A 22,381-nucleotide genomic window follows, 5' to 3' on the forward strand; every position below is an offset into this window, starting at 1 on the left:
AAACCACAAATTCAAATCTGAGGTTCTACACTCGAATGTTCATGGGTAAAAACTTAAACTCATTCGCAAAAAAACTGAAACATTCAAATACAAAATTTAATCTAAAATCAGTAAAGTTCATGTAGAAGTTTTACCCCCATATGAAATAAAAGGTGCTAAGTTTGCCCAGGAGCAGTAACCCATAGCAACCAATAAGATGTTTACTTTTAAACAGGCGACCAGTAAATTCTGTTTGCTGATTGGTTGCTATGGGTTACTGCTCCTGGGCAAACTTAGTGCCTTTTATTACATAACGCCCAATGGGAGTTGTAATGGTAAAATGAAAAGTATTTTTCGAATTGAGTTTTCAAGATTAATTCTAAATTTGGCAGACTCATTAACAATGGTGTAACAGGGTTTTTAATTGAGTTTCTTATATAAGCACACATTCTGAAGAGTCTGAAGAGTTTTTTTTATTACAAAAAATTCAAATTGTTCTAAAAATGTCTCTTAATACTATATGACTGGCATGAAAATCAAGTCCTTTGCTTAAAGCCTTTCAAGGCAGGTACAAATTACAGGGCTCCCTTGCACCAACCAGATCACACTGCACTTGTGTAACAAAGTAGGCACAACCACCAAAGCACTACAAGATGCTAGTAGAGATGAGAGCATAGAGATGCAAGCAAGTTTGTGAATGAAGCATTCATAAAGCAAATCTGCACCCATATTAGTTCCTAGCACTGCACCTAGCAATGGTAAATGAGCCCCATGAAGTAATCACTTTTCTCCAGAATATTTATCTATTTTTCTCTTTCTCTCTATACATATAAAAACACAATGTTTAAGTATAGAGTGAACGTGGTGGTTTTGGTATCATAATTCTAACATCCTGTATAATGGGCATTGGGTATACAGATCCACCACCAGTTGGCAATAGCCAATATCATTTTATGGTTCCCTTTATTATCACAAAAAATCTATATATTGAAAAAAGATTTGGAAAATACACTACTGAAAAGTCCAGGTTTTGTGCTACTCACACCAGATTGTGTATTGTGGGTCAGTGGCCTTGGTTACAAGCAGTTTCTCAATAGCCACTATTCCATACAAAAAGCAATGTGTTACTCACAAAAAGACATTTTTGTTTTTTGTTTTTTTTAGTCTAAAGTTTCCATCTATTCTGTTCAGAGAGCTTCTGTATCATATGTTAAAGGTGTCAAAACATAAACGGAAATATTTTGCAATATTTATGTGTGACAAAAACTGACCAAGGGGTGTTGGCCTCAAAATGTAAACTTAAGATGCAAACATGTAGTTAGTGGTTTTAAACAATAAGATCATTTTTGTAAAATGTGTTGTTATATACTCCTTAGGGTTTCTACTGTGTACATCAGCATAGCAAGTGGGTAGCAACTGGAGCAAGAAAACAATAGCACTTTTCATTGATTGTGTACTTTCTTTTACTTATGTAACCATGAAACTATACTTTACTGCAATTTAAGCAACTATACAAATAAATAAAGCTATTTTATTATTGATGATAATAATAAAATGGAACTTACAATGTCACTTTAATTGATTAATTCAATACAGCTACAGCTTATTTATATCTGCTACAAAAGGTGAAATTCATTTGTATCTAAGTGCTTTAAATGATTTGTACAGTAATAATCAGGGTAAAAGGCAAAAGTGATTAAGCCTTAGTTTTGCAAAATGCCCATTTTGGCCAGTTAGTCAGTATGTACCACTCAGATTGTAAGCTCTACGGGGCAGGGACCTCCTTCCTACTGTGTCTCATACCACATGGCACTTATATATATATATACATATATGTATTTATTGTATTTATTTATTATATCACTTGTCCTCCCTGTGTGTAATTTTGTATTCTGTAAGACTGTACAGCGCTGCGTACCCTTGTGGCGCTTTATAAATAAAGTTATACATACATACATACCTACATACATGTACACATGCACATACAGTATATGACATTTTTTTGGTAACCTAATTTAACTTGTAATTTGTCTTTTTACAGGTACAGCTGCACCCATGGACCTGTTCGGGGATGTTCCTGTTTGTTTATTTGTGGTCCTTATGGCTCTGATTACATCCAAGGTGAACAGCTTTTTTGAGCTGTGGAAAGGTGCAGTTATTGCTCAGGGACCATTTACTGTAAAAAAACGTATTTAATATTTTCTCACATTCTAGAGAAATACCATAAAAGTTCCAGCTCAACTGTTCCCCTGTACTAAGAACTCTTATTCAGAATAAACTGATGATAAAACAGCCCTTTACAAAAAAAGATTTATAATGTCTGTGTCTGTAATGTAAAAAGTTGGTCTAGCAACCAATGGTCAGTTAGCTTTCACAGATTCAGTGTAACTTGATTAACTGAATGAAAGCAAAGATGTGTCTAGTTGCTATGTATTTTTAACCAAGGTTACTATTGCCCTTGCTACTATACATATGTCCCTCCTATAGAGAGGGGCAGATGTAAATGTTATAACCTACTTTTTAGTACAATAACAATGTAACCTTAATTGGTTACTTTAACGACACAGGTCATGCCAGTAAATCAAATATGTATACTTTTACATTGTTAAGGCCAACTTGATTTCATGTTTGTGCATAAAATGCCCTGATCTGTTTTAGCGTTTATACACATTTTCCCTGAGTATGCATAGTGTAGTACCAATGAGTTTGTATAATATGAATAAACCACCACCTGTTGTAAAATATTATAAGTCACAGAGGAGTTTCATGACAATATAAAAGCATGGCCGAAGGCCGAATGATTTTATACAGGTCATGGAACTCCGAGATGACTTCATGTGTATTTTTCAACACGGGGTACATTATACATTATATTACCCAAGTTTCAGTGAGTCATGTGACAGAGTTTACATCACTGAGCAACAATTATAACTGATGACATCACTAAGCACCTTTTATATAATAGCATATAATTTACAGTATATTCATGGTTTTTCTGTATTATATACATATATACACACACATTTTACTTTTTATCAGATAAATAGGACATGTATTGAAAAAATGTTCTGCCTTCATTGTTTTTATAATATAAAGGGCAAATTATTGAGTTTCATTTACTGTCTTCACCCCCTGAAATATGCAATATTCATTTAATGAGTTCTGTATAATTTCACCTTTGACTCAAGCTTACAGATAAGGAGGCATTCCCTTGGTTTTAACCTTAAAAAATGATCTGATGCCTTATATAACTTTTCCTCCTTCCACAACTGTCTCGGAATCTACAGGGGTGGGATCAATGTATTTGTTCGGTGCTGTTTTGTACAGCAATTATCATTATATTAACTAAAATAATAGACTGCTTTAATGAATATTGGTGTATATTGCCCTTATAAGATAGAATATTAGTTCATTGTCAATTTTATTTAAGGAAATATACATTTGAGTGTTGATATTTCCATTTCCCTATGCAACTGAATCTTCACTGATTTAAAATAAAGTGTTTGTCTGCTTGTCCATCCTTCTGTAAATTGCTAATGCCATTGCTAGATGTCCTAGCTCTTCTACTACAAGAACATCCAACAAATATTTTGGTTTGCAAAATATCTCACACGAAGAGAGCAAGCCTGCTTATGAACTAGCTCATCTCTGTGTAAACATGTGCTGGATCACTCTGATAACAAACATGTTTACATTACAGTGTGTGCTGATATCCATCAAGGATTCCAGGGACTCACCACTAAAATCAATTCGGCTCTGTAATATTGAGAGCAGGGTGACATTGGCGCATATAAATATATCTCTCTTCGAGAAATGGTATCAAATGGGTGACCTATTAGTGGTTCTTAAGAAATGCTGCAAGGCCTGAAACTGTATCTAAGTCTCTACTTGAGCACAATGGAATCCAATGATATAGTAAAGCTCTGGCAGCTTTATCATTACAATAAGATCTGTAAGAGGCCCATCATGACTGGGATTAACCAAAACATATTAATATTGAATGATACAACCAGTAATATTAGCTTTGTTCTTCTGTTCTATAAACCTAGGGCAATACACCTGCCCATTACATGTGCCTTGCCTGAAACCAAAACACAGCCAAATGGCCACATTCAATCTTAGTGGTAATAAATCCAGTAGGACAAAGTTCTTCCCTTAAGTATTCTCTCCATGAGGAATTTGATTATGGCCATCAGGCTTCTGAGCACTTCCATATTTTATGTCCACGTTGGTCAGTTTAGTATTTGATAGTCGACTGGTCAAAGATGGAGACTTTGCAATTTCTTTAATTTTGAATGTCTTCTGACAGCACAAAACATAACGCATAAGCCTAAGAACAGGTGGCCTTAAAATGGTAAAGACCCAGGGGTCAATAATTGAATTGAATGAAAGAAATCTTAGAGCCAGAAGGTCCCTGTCGTCATTATGGCAATCCGGACAGAACCTATTCATGTATACTTGGACCTGCAAAAAAAAAAAAGACAAAGATGATTTTATTGTGCAGTGAATGAAAGAAAGCTGATCGCATGGCAATTTATCTACTGCAATGTCAGTTTCAGATTGTCCATAGTCTATATAGTCTATACTGTATATATATATCTATATATATGATAATTGTCTCACTTGCTAAAGGTTAATCAAAACAGGGAATAACATGTGAAATATTATGTTAGTCTTCTAAGGTAAAACATTGAATACAGAGATACAAAGCGATGGCACATAAAATAACATGAATTCATTCAGTGCAATTAAACAGGTATCTGTACCAGCACATGGTAACGTAAAAGAGTAATTATGCCTGGTCAGTTGCTAAGTAGCCTTGGGTGCAAAAGCCCTAGACTTGTAGCAAAGGCAGGGGAAATACACCATCAGTACAGGTATAGGACTTATTATCCAGAATGCTCGGGACCTGGGGCTTTCCGGATAAGGGATCTTTCTGTAACAGTTAAAACTGTTTTTACCAATGCAGAGTATATTTTATATAACTGGAGAACAGTTAAAACCTTAAACCCCTTTGCTGGCAGTAGAATGGTCACATTTATATAATATAAAAGGACAATTAAAGGAATCAATATGTTTGTAATTTCTAGTGAGCAGTAACTTTCAATGAAGTGAAACACATTTTAGGGTATATACACATATAGGGTTCTCCATCCCTGGCACAGATCATTAGGTCTCCTGGGCTAAGTGTACTGACCACTAAAACAACTTGGCAGAATACGTAGCTGATCAAATAGATCATAGCAGGATGATCCAGTTCAAGTAAAATAAAAAAGTTTGCAACGCTAATGTTATGGTTAAAGTAAATAATTAATAACTAATAAATAAATAATATTAATTATAATTAATAAATAATTAATAACTTTAAAAACATCAACCAACGTTTGTTTGTTGACATAGTAAATAACTGCTTCAATCCATTCCAAGTTCATTAGTGCACTCACCCAAGTACATAAAGATCTGTCCTTTCCTGTTCTGCAAATTCAGGGCCATTTACCTAACCTTAAAAGCAAACATTTGACAACTATGGTTAATACTTTGTGTTTTGTTCCTTAGTATACATTGCGATGTCTGACCATATCATGATGTATTAGTATCCCTGCAGTCTCGCCAAATGGATGCCATGGCCATAAAAAACTTTTGTTCTCTGTAAGGAATTTTTATGGTCCCTGTATCTAACTGGGTTTCTCTGGGTATTCCACTTACCTCCCAGATCATACATGTAGCGTAACTAGCTCTTTATAAAACTGACCATAGTGTGTGTAAATGTGATAGGGACCTTAGATTGAAAGCTCTACTGGGGCAGGGGCTGATGTGGAATGATATATATATAATCTCTGTAAAGCACAGTTGAATATATTGGTGCAATATAAATAAAGGAAAATAATAATAATATCTTCTTTGTTAAAACAAAAACAAAAAAGCATTTTCATTTTGTAAGTATTAAGATCTACAGTATGTTTATAACACAGCCAATCTAGTGTTCCTAATTTTGCCATTGTAAAGTAGTAATTATTTGGAATCAATAATGGAGACTTCCAAGTTATTTTTTTAAAAGAATAGCTTGGCAGTTCATATAAGTAATCATCAAGTGGAATGAAATAAGGCTTCCCTTGCAGGAGAAATAATGACAACATTTTTACTGAAAATATACAGAAGAATATGTGCATCCTCTGCTTAAAATAGGGCATCATTCTCCTTTAAAGCACCTTTGTATGACCTAGGGGCTTCATGCAAAAAATGAAACTCCTCTTATAGTTCTATTTATGTCTGTAGAAATGCTCCCCCCTCAGTATGTATGTATATTTTTATTTATACCACAGGAAACAGAATGTGGAAACTAGTCATACTGAAGCTAAGCAAATGAGTGACAGTATCGGAGGGGTAATACCAGTGGTGTTTCTTCACTTCCCCCCCGGCAAACAAAAATTTGGGTTTCCCTCCACATCAAGTTATATTGTCCCCCTCCCAAGCCTATAAGCAAATGGATCTGATAAAACAGAAGTGCAACAAACTATAATACCTATACCAGTCATCCCCAACCAGTGGCTCGCGAGCAACATGTTGCTCACCAACCCCTTGGATGTTGCTCCCAGTGGCCCCAAAGTAGGTGATTATCTTTAAATTCCTGGCTTGGAGGCAAGTTTTGGTTGCATAAAAACCCTGGGTACTATAAAAAAGAACCTCCTGTAAGTTGACAGTCCAAATGGGGTCTATCAAATATCCAATAACAGCTCATATTTGGCACCCCAGGAACTTTTTTTATTCTTGTGTTTTTCCCCAACTCTTTTTACATTTGGATGCGGCTCACGGGTAAAAAAGGTTGGGGACCTCTGACCTATACAGAGAGCACAATATCATTCCCTACAGGCTCAGAAAGCAGGAACTTGGCATAAGATGCACAAGGGCATTAAAAACTGTAGCATGAATCATGTTTGTGAACATAAGATTTACTAACAAAAAAAGAGATGACGTGTTTAAGTAACTTCTGTATACTTTACTGAAGATAGCCTGAGGTTAATTTGCTGGATTACAAAAGCTTTTGCATTTTTACACAACTGATGAAATTGCAACGCCTACAGAAATCTACACAGTGAGTGAACCTTGGCAGAATGAGTCATGGTTTTTAAGGAGATTTACAGCAGCGCTAATTATTTGGTTTTACTAATGCACAATGCACAGACGGTTCAGACCACTGTGCCGTGGTTGAAATGGAGTGCAGTCGGTACCACCAACAACTTTACTTGCTGTTGCTTTTGTAATGAACCTTATGGTTCTGCACTTCTTGTTTTGCACGAAACTGCTACGTGCTCAGAGTCACTGACACTCGCAGTGAATTACAGCCTGGAAGGGAAGTAGAAGGGAGCCTGAATGTAAGATTAGTAGCAGTAAAACAAACCTTGCATCATACTGCCACTTTAAAATGTCTCAACTTCACAGAACTGATTCCCCTTTGGTTCTGTACAAGTCCTAGAAAATTAAGGATATGGCACCTTTTAATGGGTCCTTTGTAGAAAAAAAGCATTATGGGACACTAATCAATTGCTGTGCAAAGGCTTAAGTTAATAGGCTACTATGTTTTAAGAGGAACTTAAAGGAATACTCTCACGGGAAAACATTTTTTTTTTTATAATATCAGTGAATAAAGCTTCTCCAGCAGAATCCTGCATTGAAATATCATTTTTCAAAAACACAGATTTTTTTTATATTTAATTTTTAAATTTCCCAGGGTGCCACAGCCATATGACCTGTGCTCTGATAAATTTCAGTCACACTTTACTGCTGAGCTTCAAGTTGGAGTGATTTCACCCCCCTCCCAGCAGCCGATCAGCAGAACAATGGGAAGGGAGCAAGATAGCAGCTCCCAGTAGATTTCAGAATAGCACTCAGTAGTAAGAAATCCAAGTCCGGCTTGGGACTCCTCCAGTTACATGGGAGTAGGAAAAACAATAAGTTACCTGAAAGCAGTTCTAATGTGTAGCGCTGACTCCTTCTGAAAGCTCAGACCCAGGCACAATGCACTGAGATTGTGCCTACACACCAATATTCCAACTAAAAAAATACATTTGTTGGTTCAAGAATAACATTTTAAATGGTAGAGTGAATTATTTGCTATGTAATCAGTGTAATTTAGAAATAAAAAGTACACCGTAAAAAATCATGACAGTATCCCTTTAAGCCTTCCCCCTTATCATCTTCACTAATCTTACTGATAAAGGCACTGCAGCTTAATGAATATATTTCCTAAAAACAGGGAGTGTATGGGGCCCCACATCTGCATATTAGTTAAGATCCTATAAAGGTCACTATAGGTGGCTAGAGGTGGGCTTGAGCCCAAAATGTCTGAAAAACCCTGTCTTAAAGGACATGTAAACCTCACATTTTCCTACCATGTTTATAAGGTGAGCATATCTCCCACATCTAAACTACATTATTTGTATTGCATATATCCCTTGACAGATTCCATCACATTTTCCTAAAACAAATAGCAGCTTTCACCCAGTGGCCATTTTTGCTCTCACACATCTTCAGTGACATTTACTGCAAAAAGCACATGCATGCTGTAAAGTTCATGCAATGAAAAATGCAGCCTCCCACCGGCAGAACTTACTTTGATAAAAAGTCCTGTTTGGATTGTGACCTTTAATGGCTAAACTGAGCTCAGGAGAGGAGGTTAGGAGAAAAAACATGTTCCTCTAGCCTAGTGCACAGCTAGAGAAGAGTTTCTATGGAAACCAGCAGTGCCATATCTACATTGGCTGCTAGACTGGAGGGTGAGCATGCTCAATTAGCCAAGAGCCAAAGTAAATAAGGGAGGGGGCCAAGTTGGTTAGAGTAGGAGGAATCCTATATGATTAAAGGGATGCTGCAGCCTTACTATTAACCCTTGAACAACGGGTTTGGTGGGTATTAAAGTTTTCAATGAGGCTTCTTTTGTGAGGGGGGGTTACATGTGGAAGATTATTAATGAACCCACAGTTTTTAATGGGTCATGAAGCCACAGAAATGTTATTGGGTATTAGCTATCTTAAAGGAGAAAGGAAATCATTTTGGCATTTTACTGCCAATAGATTTGCCACATTAGTGCCACCTACAACGCTATATTTATTCAGCAGAAAGCTTTACTATACCTGAATAAAGAGCTCTAAAAGCTCCCTCTGATAGCAGCTACCATTTTATCTTGGTCTTGTTTGCTTCCTGCTGCAGTTATAGCCGTTCGGAGCTCAGATCACACATTCTTATGGGTGGGGAAGGTGAGTTCTTATGCATTCTTATGGGAGGGGGGAGCATGAGAAGGGTGGGGGAGAGGAAGAGAGGAGAGAACTGAGCAGACTCAAGCCCCAAACCTGAAGGAGCCCTAAATGAGAAGTCTGATACCAAAGAACATGTTCCCAAAAAAGGAGACAAGAAATCCTGTGTTTTTTTTGATAGAGGACTCACTGTGAGTGCTTATGGCTGTATTTACATAGACCAGTGGTTCTCAACCTTCCTAATGCTGCAACCCTTTAATACAATTCCTTTTGTTGTGGTGACCCCCAACCATAAAATTATTCCTAAGACCATTGGAAATATGTGTTTTCCGATGGTATTAGGCGACCCCTGTGAAAGGGTCGTTCGACCCCCAAACGGGGTCCCAACCCACAGCTTGAGAACCACTGACATAGACCTTTCTGATAAAGCTTACTCAGTTTGTACCTTGCACACATACCCATTCATTACACTTGTGCCAACAATTTAATCTATATATAAACAACTTTTTTTATATCAATCACTAAAGGGCAGATTTATAAAGTTTCAAGAGAAAAAATGCAATAACATTCAAATTTTCGGCAACAGAGTTTTTATTTTCAAGCACTAGCCTATATTTAAAAAAAAAAAAAAAAAAAATATATATATAGTAGTAGTGTTTTGTCACAGAACAAATGTTACACAAACAAAAATCACATTGTTACATTCATTTTCAATTTGACTGAAAATCTTGACTGTTTTTATAAACCAGAAGAAAAATAAAATAATTTGCTTGAAATGGGATAATTCCCCCTGACTGAAATAGAAACCCAGAAGATTTTGTTAGTCAGTTTTTTTAATGCAATTTTTTGTCATTTTTCTTTAATAAATCACAAACATATAAATAAAGAAAAAATAATCATTAATGGGAGAGTTAACCTCTAAAATAATTTGTATTATTTTAGAGAATATTCTATTCTATTCTTAGGAACTCTTTTTTTCTTTTTTAACTTTTTTTTTGTATTTAGAATTATTTGTCATCTTTGCCTCTGTCCAGATTTCCAGAATAAGGGTCCATTGACCCCAGTAGACAACAAACTATTACTTTGGGAGGCTTCAATTTTATTGTTATTTATACTTTTTATTACTTATGTTTCTATTCAGGCCCTCTCCTATTCATCTTCCAGTCTTCCGTTCACATGGCTGCCTGGTTGCTTGGGTACATTGGACACTAGCAACAATATATATGCTAAAATTAAAAATTTGTTGCTGGTGCAGTGTCCAAATTGTGCATTTTCATGAGAGAATGTTGTGCAACCTGGCCTCAGGCTAAGGTATTCAAAACAGGTTATTTTAGATAAACAGAAATAGGGACCATGACCTAAAAAATAAAATGATGCATTTGCATAGACATGCCAGTTATTCTTGTCTACCTGTAAAGATGTTTTATCTGAAAGCAAAGTACAGACTTTTATTGATGTGTGTGCCTTCTCTCCCATTATAAGTATGTTTGTTCTTTGTACATACAACCCACACATATCCTCTGTCTAACTAGGCCAAGAGTTTAGCAAGCAGAAAGGAAAATATCTAAAAAGTGAAAGTGAAAGTATTTTAACTAAAGATGTTTTATCTTGAGAAGAGGCATCATTTACATTCTGTATAAATTAAAAGTAAGCTCTCCACTGGTAGGAGTAAAGTAGTAAAGTATAAGGAGTAAAGCAAAAGGGCAAAAATACCTTTTGAACCCTCCTGGGGCAGTGTAGTTAATGTTTGGGAGTACACAGTTTAAGTAGTGGAAAGCACTGAAAGTAATTGCCTTTTTAAATACAGTAAGTAGAATATGAATCTTCATTATAATGTGCAATAATCATCTTTATCTCATCTCCTCCCAGCAATAGAAGAGAGTACAAGATGAGTACAGTGAATGATCGTAACTGCATGAGATGTAGCATAGTTCCAAGATCACTTCAAGATTTAGAATGGGCTGAAAAATTGGAAAACATGAGTTTTATTTTTAACCGTCTTTGTACAGTATGCAAATATGCAAGCGAGGATCTGTGATTCATTTTCTTTGTTATTGGAAAGAATGCTGTAATCACCGAGGAGTTCCAAAACATTATAAAAGCCGGTCATGAAACTCAGAGGTGACTTTTAATATCTTCATAACACATACTGTATATATATATATATATATAGAGAGAGAGAGACAGACAGAGAGAGAAAGAGAGGGAAAGAATCTGATATCTGAAAGCTGTACTCCCTTATAGCTGGGTGCCAGTAACCAAAAAGTATAATACACACAATAAAGGTACCCTTGTGGCCTTGCCAGTTGGCAAAGCGGTTACCACATAGAGAAAGAATGGACAACCACCGGTGTGCTTTTCCCTTCCGTCTTAAATGCAGGTACAGTTGACCAACCCATAGCAAAGCATTATCTGACAGCCAAACATTCGCTTCCACAATTCATTGATCATGTCCTCCCTCCCCAGAAGGGGGTGGTAACAGAAACTTTTACCTTTTGAAGTTGGAGTATAAATGGATATTTATATTGGACACGGCAGCCATTTGTGGCTTGAATGAGTTGTTCCACCTATTTTTATTGGATGTGATTGTTTATATGATTATACAGATTATATAATGGTACTATATTAGACTTTGATTATTTGGGGTCAAGAGGACTTAGACCTGTGAGGGTTTAGGTTCTAGGTTACTAAGAGACTAATTACTGAAGGTCATACCCTTTCATGCCCTGATGCCATATGTCAGATGTATGGGAAAGCCAGAGAAAAGTGGTTCTTATCATATCTGTTTGTTTACATTAGTGTACCTCTCTGTGTTGACTAATCATGTGTCTAATGGAGTTTGTATATAGGAGCTGGAGACTCTTCCTTAACCGTTGTGTGTTGCAATCCATTGTGGGGAAGCCACATCTTAAGTGACATCTCTGTACTCTCTATGGCCACTCAGCTCCCTCAGTGGGGGGGCTGGTTGGTTGGTCTTTCAGTGTCACCCTCTAACTCTATGGCAGTCGCTATATGTATCTGGATCAATTTAACTCCAAGCATGGCCGGTTCTGTGTCATTATGCGGCAGAGATATATCTTCCTTATAATGTAACTATACCTTTTTGGGCAACTTAGAGTACTCTACTGTGCATAGTGGCACTGATACCAAGATTTTACATGAATTACTTCCGCTAGGGAGGAGGATTGAATATTTAGTAGCAGCTTAGTTTGCCAACTAAATGGGGAGTTGTAGTTAAGCTACAGCTTGGGCAAGCCCTGTACGATCCACCATCCCTTTATTATAATAGATGCAGGCTAGCTGCCTTAATATCCTATGGGTTACACTGCCTGCCAGCTATACCGTGCCAGTTGATGTTATCTTTTAACTTAGTCATTCTTTACTCATGGGCAAGCTGTACAGTATGCTACCTCTAAACACAGTCATTGGTAAGGTGATCACGCCACTTTGCTCCATATGATGATTTTTTGTGAGTTTACACCTGGCGGGGGTGGCCTGTAGCATGCTGTGATTTTTTGGGCATGGCGGTTCTCTGATTAACCTAAGTTCTATGATCTTGTTTTTCAGATATGGTATGGTCTGGTTTCAACTGTGCTTTCCACAAATAGCATCAACTCCTTATTAGTACTGACAATGTTGGTTACACTGTATTTGGATCTTAACATACTTTCACTTTTATTATTTTACATTAACATTCTAACAATGGTTACTGTTGGAACTTTGCATGTTTGCACTTTTCCTCATGACTGGTCACTATAAGTAAGTGCTTTTTGCTTGCTGGGTCACAGTGTTGTCTGTGTTCAGGGGTTTCCATGGTTACAGTGGTCTTTTGGCCCAATTTCTGAGTATTTAAGTGTTTGGTAGGGTGGCAGTCTGTTGTTTGTCCCTGAGGAAGAGCACAGCTGGTGCTCGAAACATTGGAATGTTTGTAAATAAAACACTTTTTTGTTTGAGAAGTTCCCTTGAGGTGCGGTTCTTTTTCTCTTATGCCCAGGGTCCATAAAGGCGTGTACTCTGTGTATACACAGAGTACACGTCTTTATGGACCCTAGGTATATGCCATGTTTGCCCTTTTATTAAAGTAACACTGATGTGAGGGGAGGTATAACCTCAAAACCAAAAGCCAGAGATGGGGAAAGCAACTATAAAAGTAAATATGTGGGCTGGGATTGGATCACTGTATATGCTGAGTACACCCTTGTATTACACTGCTCCTTTCCTTTCAATCCACATCAACAGGAAGCAAGATATGGCTTGGTGATCTGCACTGTGATAAGGTAAAAGAATTCAGCATATCATGGAAAATCATGGCGCCAATGAGCAGTGATGCATATCCTATTTACTCAGGTATTTTCTGCTGAATAAAATACATACAAGCACCAGCAAAGTCATCAGAATAGTCATTAAAACCTTGATGCCACCTAATGTGGGCTAAATAAACTTGCTATTTGCCTTGACTGTATATTCTCAGTTTAAAAACCACAATGCTTTGTCAAATCTGTCAACGATACTAAACAGCAGGCCAGTGCTAAAAATGTATCATTCACCTAAAAAGTACCTATATGCACTGATTACAGTATATGATGCCACTCTAATTAGTAATAATTTAATTAGTACTATTTAATAATTTATATATCATTTTATATATGTAACTGCCTGTGGCATCGGTGTTGCTGAGATTGTTGGAATGCAAGTACTAAAAGATAAACACAGTTAAGACATGCAAGGGAACAGTTATATAGATTATGTGGGCAGAAGCATAACAGTTGCTAAGTGGAAAGATTTGTGTGTGGCACAGTGGCTGCAATGCTTATTGAATGCTTACTAAAATAAACCCTGCTTGTAGCTAAGCATGGCTGTGTGACTTCCCTATAACTTATATGGAATAAGGGCAATTTGTTTGATTTGGGCTAACTGTTTTTGATCACCAAAATTAGGCATGCTTTCAGATAATGTATTGTTTCTCCTTCTCAGTGTAACTGGAGGAGTCCTGGCCAGACTTTAGTGTTTTCAAATCTACCACCAGGTGGGGCATGGAACAATGCAGGTGTCAGGAAGCTGTGATCTTGTTACCTTCTTATTGCATGGCTTAGGGCACCTGGGAAACTAAGAATATGTTTATCCCCACATCAGATTTTAAAATTAAATTTGTTTGCTCTTTTGAAAAATGTATTTTAATGCAGGATTCTGCACTATTAACTGATGCATTTTGTAAACAACATGTTTTCTCATGAGAGAACCCCTTTAAGCATCTCTTTAGTGATACATGCAAGAGAGTTAGGGAAAGACTGTAATACCTATTCATATGCCTCTCAGGAAGGAAAGTGCAGAACCATTCAGGAAATAAATGCTGCAGTAGATAACTGTATAGAGCCATGTTCAGTTTATTATACAATCAAAGAGGCCATACAGAGGTGGTAGTTACACAGTTACCTTCTCAAACAAAAGTAAGTCATTTGTATTTTAAAATATTAAAATATTCTTTATGTGAAAATATAAATAAAGAAGAGGTGTGGGACTTAGGTAGAGATTTTTTCTAAAATGTATCAAGTGAAAGGCTGGGACAGCACAGTTTACAAGGAAGTAAAGGCAAAACACTGGATCTTAGGGATGCATATGCTTATTAAAAGGGAACTTGGGGAACCTTACACTGATATTTTTCCCCTTCTCTGCAGTGGATAGCAGCTAATGTTGAGAATCAGCCAGAATTCCAACTGAATTTTTACATAAAAGCTAAAAGTTATATTAGGATATTTATTTGTTGTTTGTAAGGTCCTCTTTGTCATAAAATGATTGTAAAGCACTGTCTAACTTGCTGGTGGTAAATACATTATGTTGATTCTGCTGGCTTCTATACTACACGTGTACAATAAAAAACCACATCTGTGCCCCATTTGGCCACAAAAACCACATGTAGGTGCAAATTGACTCCTAAACACACAGATCTGGCAGTAGTCTACTAATGGATTACAGGGGCCCTGGTTGTCGCTGATTCCAATCTCATAATCCCTGAACAGATTCTGATTTGGATCACTAGGACAATTTGGTCATAAACATTCATTCTACCAAGCTATTTCTTTTGTAGTCTTTATTTTAACACCTTGGCTGCCAGGGCTATCTAATGCATGAAATGGCTATATAACTCTATTTATAACAAATTCATTGAATATATCACTTCCCAACCCCTGGCCACTAATTCAAGTAGCAGTTTTTTTTACTTAAACACAATAGTGATTTGTGCAGACACAATAGGGGAAAAGTTATCAGTAATGGCATGTATTTTTATTTAAATGTACACATGGAAACCTTGGGGTTTTGATCAAAGCATGAAAATCTGCTGTGTGAGTGTAGAACAACACTTGGAATCGTGGGACCCGCAAATTGTTCATCATAAAATTACAGTTAAAAGCTAGGAACAAGCAATATGAAATGCCAGTAGTATATGGCATAGATGTGAAGATTACATGAAAAAGTGTATCTACTAATAAATATAATGGCGGCGAGTTGTTTTAGAGCCCTGAATTAGAAGACCTCATCAATAAATGTCGGCCAGAACCAGAACTTGGATGTTTAAGTTATTAGACCAGGTAAGAAACCACCCTACAAAGCTCCATCTGATTAATTAAAATATAATGTACTACTTCCCTTCACTGATAAAAACTGTGTGTTGGCTTCAGAAAGACTACTATAGTTTATATAAACAAGCTGCTGTGTAGCCATGGGGGCAGCCATTTAAAGCTTAAAAAGTAGAAAAAGGCACAGGTTACATAGCAGATAACAAATAAGCTCTGCAGAATACAATACGATTCTGCAGTGCTTGTCTTTTATCTTCTATGAAACCTGTGCCATTTAGCCCTATTTCAACTTTAATAGCTGCCCCCATAACTACACAGCAGCTTGCTCATATAAAATACAGTAGTCTTTCTGAGGCTAGTGTTATCCAGTGCAGAGCAGCAGTACATTATATTTTATTATCTTATTTTGGTGTTTTATTTTTTATAAATTGATATTGGAAAGTTGCTTAGAATTATGTTTTCTTTTATTAGGCATTAGGCCGGGGAAGAAAAGAGAGACAGAAAGAGAATGCGCAACTCTTTAGAGGCAAAAGACCACCTTGTGAGAAATAGCAATCCTGCCAGTTAAAAAGGAGGTATCAAATACAAGTTCTGGGAATAGTGATGCTTGGCCCTGCTTTCAGAGTCAAAAAAGAAGTGAACCAAGGTTGTTCCATAGCAGTAGTTGTTCCATACCATGATAGCCATAGATTGAAACCAGAAAATATACAGTAGGTGATACCTTTGATTAGCTAAATAAATAGATTATAAAATGTGAGCTTTTGGGACTACTTAGGTGCTTCAAGGTTGTTCCAAGCAGCTGGATAACTTGGTACTGCCCACCTCACACTCTTTTCCCTAAACGATGCAGAGCTACTCAATTAGCACAGCATTTAAGAGACAGCTAGAGGTACCCAAACGGCTGCTCACACAGTACCTAAGACAAAAGCACTGCACTATACAATATAGTAACAATTAAACAAGGTTTCTGTGCACATACTAATTGTGGTAATAACTGCTGATTATCTCATTTAGTACCAATATCGCAAACCCAATCACTAAATACTTCAAAATATTCATAAATATGTTTACTCCCCTATACTGAGGCAGGACGATAACTGTTATCTGGGAGAAAAGCGAGAAAACCACAGCTACAGGGATAAAAACAACGCAAGTGTGTCAGCCGCCGATACACGTCACATGATACATACATACCGTGACAAAGGAAACTGAGAAGTGACTCAGTAGTGCAGCTCTGCATATTTGACAAGAAAGTGCAAAGGATTTTCTCATACAATTAGCAAAAGAAACAAGACTTATGGGAACTCACAAAACACATGCAGTCTGCTTGGTGACAGCAAATAGCAGGAAGCTGTATCAGTCATACGCACTCATCTCACTGGGTTTAATCAGGAAGATGAAGCAACTAAAGCTTGTTATTTTGCCCTAAAATACAGCCAAGAAATACTGTATATTTGTTATCTTTCAGGACACAAACCACCTTTCTTCAGGCAGGGAGATATAGTTAATATATCCTATGAAGAACTTGTACTTTTATACTTTTATATGTTATTTGATATACCATGTTCAGTGAGTATTATAAAATATTGTATGTTCCACAGTGCATGCTGTGTCATAAGCCACTCTGAAGTGGCGCCCATAATGTCATGGAGACAGATCAAACAAGGACAGCAATGCTCCCGGCTATCAGTGTAGTGACTGACAAGACATGTGCATAACTTCATACCTCTTGTGTAAATTCATTTTCACGGGACAGTCCCTCTTTTATCAGCTTGGCCCACAGTCCTGGATTCTTACTGAAAAGTCCCTCATTTCCCTTTGAGCTCCTGCACTGAATGCAAAAAATTACAATGTTTCTCAAACTTAATTAAATAGGTAGCTTTTGGCAGAGAGCCCAGAAATCATAACAAGCTACACCTGCACTTTAGGTGGCCATACACCTTCAGATCCGCCCACTTGGTCATGTCGCCAAGCAAGCGGATCTTCTCCCAATATCCCCCACCTACGGGTGGGCGATATTGGGAGAATCCAGACTAATTAGGTTGTTTGGCCCTGGGGCCAAATGATCGAATTATAATGACGGGTATATGCAAAGTCGGTTCGGGGTCCGCATCAACGAGCCGATGCGGTTCCCGATCCAACTAAAATTTTTAATCTGCCCCATCGAATTCTGCCCAATTTCAGGCCAGATATCGGTCAGGCAGGCCCATTGTTAGTACCCCTACACAGCTAAATCGGTCTAAGGGACCGATATCGGCAGCTAGAATCGGTTGGTGTATGGCCATCTTAAGATACAATGTTTCTCAAACTTAATTAAAAATTAACTTTTGGCAGAGAGCCCAAAAACTCAACAAGCTACACCTGTACTTAGATACAATTGTAACTAATAAGCTAAACAGGTCTCTTGGGGGAACTGAGACGTGCAGCTGAAAGTGTTATTTCACCTTTTTTAGCAAAACTGTAATAACACATAAAAAGGCCCCAAAACCCCCAGAAATGTGTTCAAACATTAAATAACCTGTCAAATTTAGTAAAATGGGAGTGGTATTTAGAGGGTGTGGTCACAGAAATGGACATGGCCAAAATAATTTTGCCGCGCTACATGCATTTCTTTTGGTCCCTCTTTCCTTTTTTCATATTTTGGGAGGTATGTATTTACAAAGGCATAAAGACTCAGGCATGTTCCAAGCACTAGAAAGGATGCCAAATTAAGTGTGTGTCCGTAGTCAGACTGGACTGGCAGTATACTGGTAAAAAACCCTGTGTGCCCTGCTGCCCCAGACAAGACCCCTGCCGCAAAGTATTCATGCTCCCGCCAAACCCCCATGGTGAAGTATACATATGGTGTTAGCAGGAGGCAGGTTAGAGTGTCAGCTCACCACTGGGGCCCCTGAAGGAATGTGGGGGCCCTGGACATCCCAGTCTGATGCCATGTGTTGACGCTATTCACAAGGGTAATTGAGCCCATACATGCTCCTAGCAGCTTGCAGCAACAGTGTGCATGTGCCACTAGGGAACCCCGAAGTTGCCTTTACATTCTAGCCGGTGGGATGGCATTTCAGGGAGATTAGTGGCCCGCTAAACAATTTACTATGCCTCAGATCCCATTCATGAAGGATCAAAATGCAGCATTAGCAAATGATCAGATGGGTACTCCTAGATATGTAAGGTGCCCTCTGTTCCCAATTAGGTGGTTGCAAATATGGTGCTCATTAACCAAAATACAAGTTATCTGCAACAGATAAAGGACTATTAGTATTCCATAATTACCCTCTTAATGGTGATGAAAACCCTCCATAAAGCTCTTCTTCTGTGCCCCCTAGCATTTTAACATAGGTGGTCCAAACTTAGCTACACAGGCAAAATATAATCCTGCCTAGCAGACTTTTTTGTTGTTCCCTGATAGAAATCTGTCTTTAATTCTTCCAGCTTCATTTGCAGGAACAAAGAACAAGGAGCTAGACTTGCACAGACTAGGCAGGATTCTTATTGGAGGATTTTTTTTCATTCTTTAGGAAGAAATGTTTCTTGATGTTGCTGGACTACAGCTCTAAATGCTTTGGAGCATGCTAGGATTTATAGTCCAGCAAAATGTAGGCACTGTATGGGTCAGCACCAGTGTTTACATAATTTGCCTTTTTGTAGAATGTTATTACTTGTTTGCAGTGTTACATAGCAATCCTGTTTACATTAAATGACATATAATATGATTCAGTATAATAGCGATACTCCACCAACTGTTCAATATATATTCATCATTTAAAATTATTGCACAAACCAATATGACAATATGGGTCATAAAACACACAGGCATAGGAAAGACTCTCTGTGCAAGAGGACCTAATGGTTTCCTGTTTATAATGACAAGTTGTAAATGTCTGCTCTTCCCATGCTCTACATTCAGATGCGTCTGAATTATTATGAACAGCTTACTTATGGCTTAACCTTTGACTTCAGCACCCACAGTGATGAGAATCTGGAATGTACTTTATATACAGACACAGCTTGTGATATTTCCATATATACTGCCTAGAGACATGTGCAATTACTTAGGGGAAACAAGTGACTACTACTTTGCCCTTGTTTGGCACTCACAATGGGGTATGCAGATACACAGGCAATGCTGCTTTGGCCATCGCTGAAGCAAGGTTCTCCATTCTCATGGCTGAGTCCACTTGTTTATATTGGTTTCAATTCGTTTAAAGAAAAATGTTTACTAAATAATGCAGGAGTGCATTCTTGGGAAAACAAATGGAAATAACATAAAATCTATAGAAGGGACTGGAAAATGATTATTTATTCCAGCTGTTCCTTTCTATCAGCTTTGAGGAGTATGGGTAGAAATGAGCTATGTGACCATGACTAGTAAGAACATCTCAGGGTTCCCAAACATCATGATAGGGACCAAAGTACAGGCATCAGTCCGACCGACTAAATCACTTCAGTTAACAAGCCCTTACACGTCTGTGATTGGCAGCAATGATTACAAATACGTAATAGAAAATTATGCAAATTTCCACCATGCTGTGGGAAATTATTTTCCTCTTTCTAAATGTGCGTATTGCGCTCTCCGTAATGTTGGCCATACACACAAAGTAGTTTTTTTTATTGTGCATTTGTCCAACATAAAACTCGAAATGCCATCTGCTTGCTGGGGTCACTAGGGCTGAAAGTTTTGTGTTATTCTTTAAAACAAAAACAAAAATGTAGCTTTCTTTTATCTCTACGATAGCCTTTATCCAAAGTGGTAGCTGGTTACTAGGGCCCCTGGAACCCTTGTAATCAGGTATAAGATTTTGTTCCAAACTAGATATAGTCATAAAAAAGTTAACTAACTGAAAAACTAAAAAAAGAAACAGGCTTCTTTTCTTAATATAACATAAAACGCTAACTTTCTTTTATGAACTATTTCCATGAAACAGGTTTTGCAAGTTTTCAATTTCTCCAGGTGTGTATAGAGGTGAGCAGCATTTTCTTCAAGAACCAATCTCATTTGCACAAATTATATTTTCAGTTTTCTATGGAGTTACAATGTAATAACAGGTGCATAACAATGAGGCAGAATGTTTTTATCACATGCTTCAAATAGTTTTCTCAGTAACAATGCAAGTGAGGACATACAACAGCTAGGTTTTATTCCTGGGCCGACTTAATATGGCCTTGGGCAAGTCACTTGTGCCCAGAGAACTGTTCTATGACTTAAAGCTCTTTGGTGCTGAGACTTCCAATGCCTCAAAAACGTGTGTCATGTACTGTGTAGATTTAGCACTGCTTTATATCAATAAATTATTAATAGTATCCCTGCCCTGAATAATACATGTTTTAAAGAAAAAGAGAACACATAAACTTACTGTGAAAGGCACAGAGCAGATAAAGAATATAATAGTCATCAGGGACAGAAGAATAAGATGATCTATCTCCTCAGACATGGACATCCTTTCTTTCTTGGTTACCATGAGAGAGCCAAGTCTTGATTTTTGGCGCTTGTGCATCCTCACCAGGCTGATGATGACTATGAAGTTGCAGGTCAGCACTGCAATAATCACTATGAGCAGGAGGGTGGCATAAAGAGTGGAGTAGACATTGCTGGTGGACCCATCTATGTGCTGCCCTCTCATGTTGATGAAGCACCAGGTGCCAGGGCAGTACTGGATGTATTCCCCGGCCCCCATGGCTGGGAAGAGGCAGAAGAAGATGCAGAAGGAGTATATTACAGGGAACATAACAAGACCACAGCGCTTACTGATAAACTTCTCATAGAAGTAAGGGTGCCCAATGGCCATTGCCCTCTCCAATGCCATGGCGAATAGGACCAGCATAGTAGCCAGGCTGAAGAAAGTCATGGCAAAGGCAAAATAGTGGCAGACAATGAAATTATCACTGCCCCCCAAAGCTTTGAGGGTCAGGTTGCTGGAGTAAGCTGACAAAACTACAGGGCTAAGCATGCAGGTCCCCATCAGGTCAGTGATGACCAGCCCAGTGGCCAGGATGTGGAAGAGAGAGATCTTCCCCCTGATCCCCCTCCTGCGATGTTCCAGCAGCACCAAAGCGATGAGGTTGCCCAGTACCCCGAGAGAGAACATCATAGCGCTGTGGGTTGGACTCACCCCAGGGTTTAGGTGTAACTGGGACTCACACAAGTCACTCGAGTTGCCCCTCATTCTCCCGCACGCCCCCAAAAAGCGGCCAAACTTCAACCGCCCCCAGTCCGGTGCTCCTCTCTGCCCAGGCTCATGACAGGGACTCCGCGCCCACAGCACCCACTTGCTTGTGGCTTCTGCCTACTTAGCACAGGGAGTCACAACGTGGGGAAGCTCTGACATCAGCGCCTCTCACTCCGCCCAATATTCACATGGCGTTCATTCAGCGCGGCAGCTCCGAGCTCTGCTTTGGTCTGTCAGCCTCTGGCCCGCTGCCCCCCTGCCCCCCCCGGGCTACATGGTACGGTCCGATTGCCCGCTCATGCTGCTGGGAGCCGTGGGACACCGGGATGGGCAAGGGAACTCGGGGTTGGCACTACTGCTACTAACTCCGCTAGTCTGTATGAGCCCCAAGTGCCGGTGCTGTTGGCTGGTG

At 38.3% G+C, this 22,381-nt stretch overlaps 1 protein-coding gene across 2 annotated transcripts; it reads right to left on the reverse strand.

Moving 5' to 3' along the window:
• Positions 1 to 2,958: 2,958 nt before the first annotated feature.
• On the reverse strand, positions 2,959 to 22,381 carry ptger2 (prostaglandin E receptor 2). 2 transcript variants are annotated; one of them, XM_031891550.1, is made up of 3 exons: positions 21,157 to 22,381; positions 17,532 to 17,636; positions 2,959 to 4,443 (listed from the first exon to the last, which is right to left on the reverse strand). In XM_031891550.1, the coding sequence occupies exons 1-3, from the start codon at positions 21,964 to 21,966 to the stop codon at positions 4,135 to 4,137; spliced, it is 1,224 nt and encodes a 407-aa protein (XP_031747410.1). In that variant the 5' UTR covers positions 21,967 to 22,381; the 3' UTR covers positions 2,959 to 4,134. The 2 variants fall into 2 exon arrangements, with proteins under 2 accessions (XP_031747410.1, XP_002936949.1); XM_002936903.5 differs by lacking the exon at positions 17,532 to 17,636 and having other exon boundaries at positions 21,157 to 22,376.

Source organism: Xenopus tropicalis, chromosome 8 (genome assembly GCF_000004195.4).
Source record: "Xenopus tropicalis strain Nigerian chromosome 8, UCB_Xtro_10.0, whole genome shotgun sequence".
Lineage (NCBI taxonomy): Eukaryota > Metazoa > Chordata > Amphibia > Anura > Pipidae > Xenopus > Xenopus tropicalis.